Here is a 1,682-nt window from a genome sequence, read left to right on the forward strand (position 1 = left end):
CACATACACGCACACGAATGCACACACGCACACGAATGCACCCACATACACACGAATGCACACGCACGTACATGCACATGAATGCGCACACATGCACACGCATGAATGCACACACGCGCGCACATACACGCATGCAGTGAGTGCTGAGCACACAGACACTGTTGCCACTAATATTTTGAACAGACTCTCTTATTAGATAGTTAAGATGAACAAAAACAGAGGTATTCGCTCTACCTTCACCTACTCACGCACGTACATGCACATGAATGCGCACACATGCACACGCATGAATGCACACACGCGCGCACATACACGCATGCAGTGAGTGCTGAGCACACAGACACTGTTGCCACTAATATTTTGAACAGACTCTCTTATTAGATAGTTAAGATGAACAAAAACAGAGGTATTCGCTCTACCTTCACCTACTCCTTCTTGATGCTCTTCTGTTCTTCATGTGGCTCTGAGCTCCTGGCCCATAGGATTTCCTTTCTCTCTAGAAAACTTAACATTTCTTGCAAAACAGGACTGCCGGCAACAAGCTCCTTCAGTTTTTGAGAAAAAAGTGTTGATGTTTGGAGGGTGGTTTCCCAGGCAGGAGCTGTGCTGTGTGCTTTCCTTCCAACTCTGGTTTCGCCCCTCTCCCTGCGCAGCCGGATTCTGAGGAGAAAGAGGTCTGTCTCCTTGTCCTGTTCAGTGGATGAGGTGTGTGCCCACCGGCTTCTCTCGGGACCTCCTCTCCTCTGATTCTGTGCCCAGGCACGCCTCCTGGCGTTTATCCCCGTGGGGGTTCTCTGAGGTTCCTGGATTCGTGGTCTGGTGTCTGACGTGAATTTGGGGAAATGCTCCGTCGTTGTTGTCTCAAGTATTTCTGTTCCTTCTCGTGCCCCTGCTGGGAGCGCCAGGCCCTCTGTGGGTGTCCCACAGCCTGGGGCCCGTCTGGCGTTCACAGTCTTTGTTCCCCGCTTTTCTGACGTGGAGGGTCCTGTGGCTCGGAGACGCTTCCTCAGCCGTGCCCGGCCGGGAGCCCCGCGCCGTCCTCGTGCCCCCTCCTGGGGCGGGCGGCTCTTCCTGGGGCTGCCCCTCCGCCCACACTGTCTCTGTCCTTGCTGTCCGCTTTGTCCATTAGATCATTGGTCACCGTTGCTTTAGGCTCCTGGCCGCCATGCCAGCACCCCCCAGGTCTGAGGCTGATGCTGGCTGTGTCCCTTCAGACGGGGCCTTGGCCTTTGGGGTGCCCCGTGGCTTTCCTTGGTGGGTCAGAGGCTCGGTCGTCCATGTTTGCTGCCTCTTGTCACGGCCAGCTCCCCGTCGCACCTCCCGGGGGGGCAAGCCCTGAGTCACGGCCTATGTGGGTTCCTGCCTCTCCCCCCGCCTCTCACACACATGCCTGCGCTCACACGCAGTGACCCACATCCATCCACGTGAGCACACACACAGGCTCACCCAGGGCTGCTCCAGACTCGCTCTCTCAGCTGTCGTCATTGCCCTGGAAGTCCCTGTCCTAACCACGTGTTCTTTCGGGTTCCAGTTACGCGAAGGGAGACCTGGACATTTCCTACATCACATCCCGAATCGCAGGTGCGTTGCCGCTCTCGCCCCGGGGCTCCTCTGGCCTCCTGTCGGCGATGGCAGGGGACGCGGGCCTCCCACGCAGCCCGCTGCAGCCTGGGCGTGAAGGG

The 1,682-nt window shown here is 57.4% G+C and overlaps 1 protein-coding gene across 1 annotated transcript in view; it reads left to right on the forward strand.

Annotated features, from left to right (window-relative positions):
* GAK (cyclin G associated kinase) overlaps nt 1-1,682 on the forward strand; it is a 62,906-nt gene that overhangs the window by 24,980 nt on the left and 36,244 nt on the right. The window contains exon 12 of the mRNA XM_015568927.1: nt 1,532-1,581. Coding sequence (XP_015424413.1) covers nt 1,532-1,581 — 50 coding nt within the window. The remainder of the gene's footprint in view (nt 1-1,531; nt 1,582-1,682) is intronic.

Source organism: Myotis davidii, unplaced genomic scaffold (assembly GCF_000327345.1).
Source record: "Myotis davidii unplaced genomic scaffold, ASM32734v1 scaffold665, whole genome shotgun sequence".
NCBI lineage: Eukaryota > Metazoa > Chordata > Mammalia > Chiroptera > Vespertilionidae > Myotis > Myotis davidii.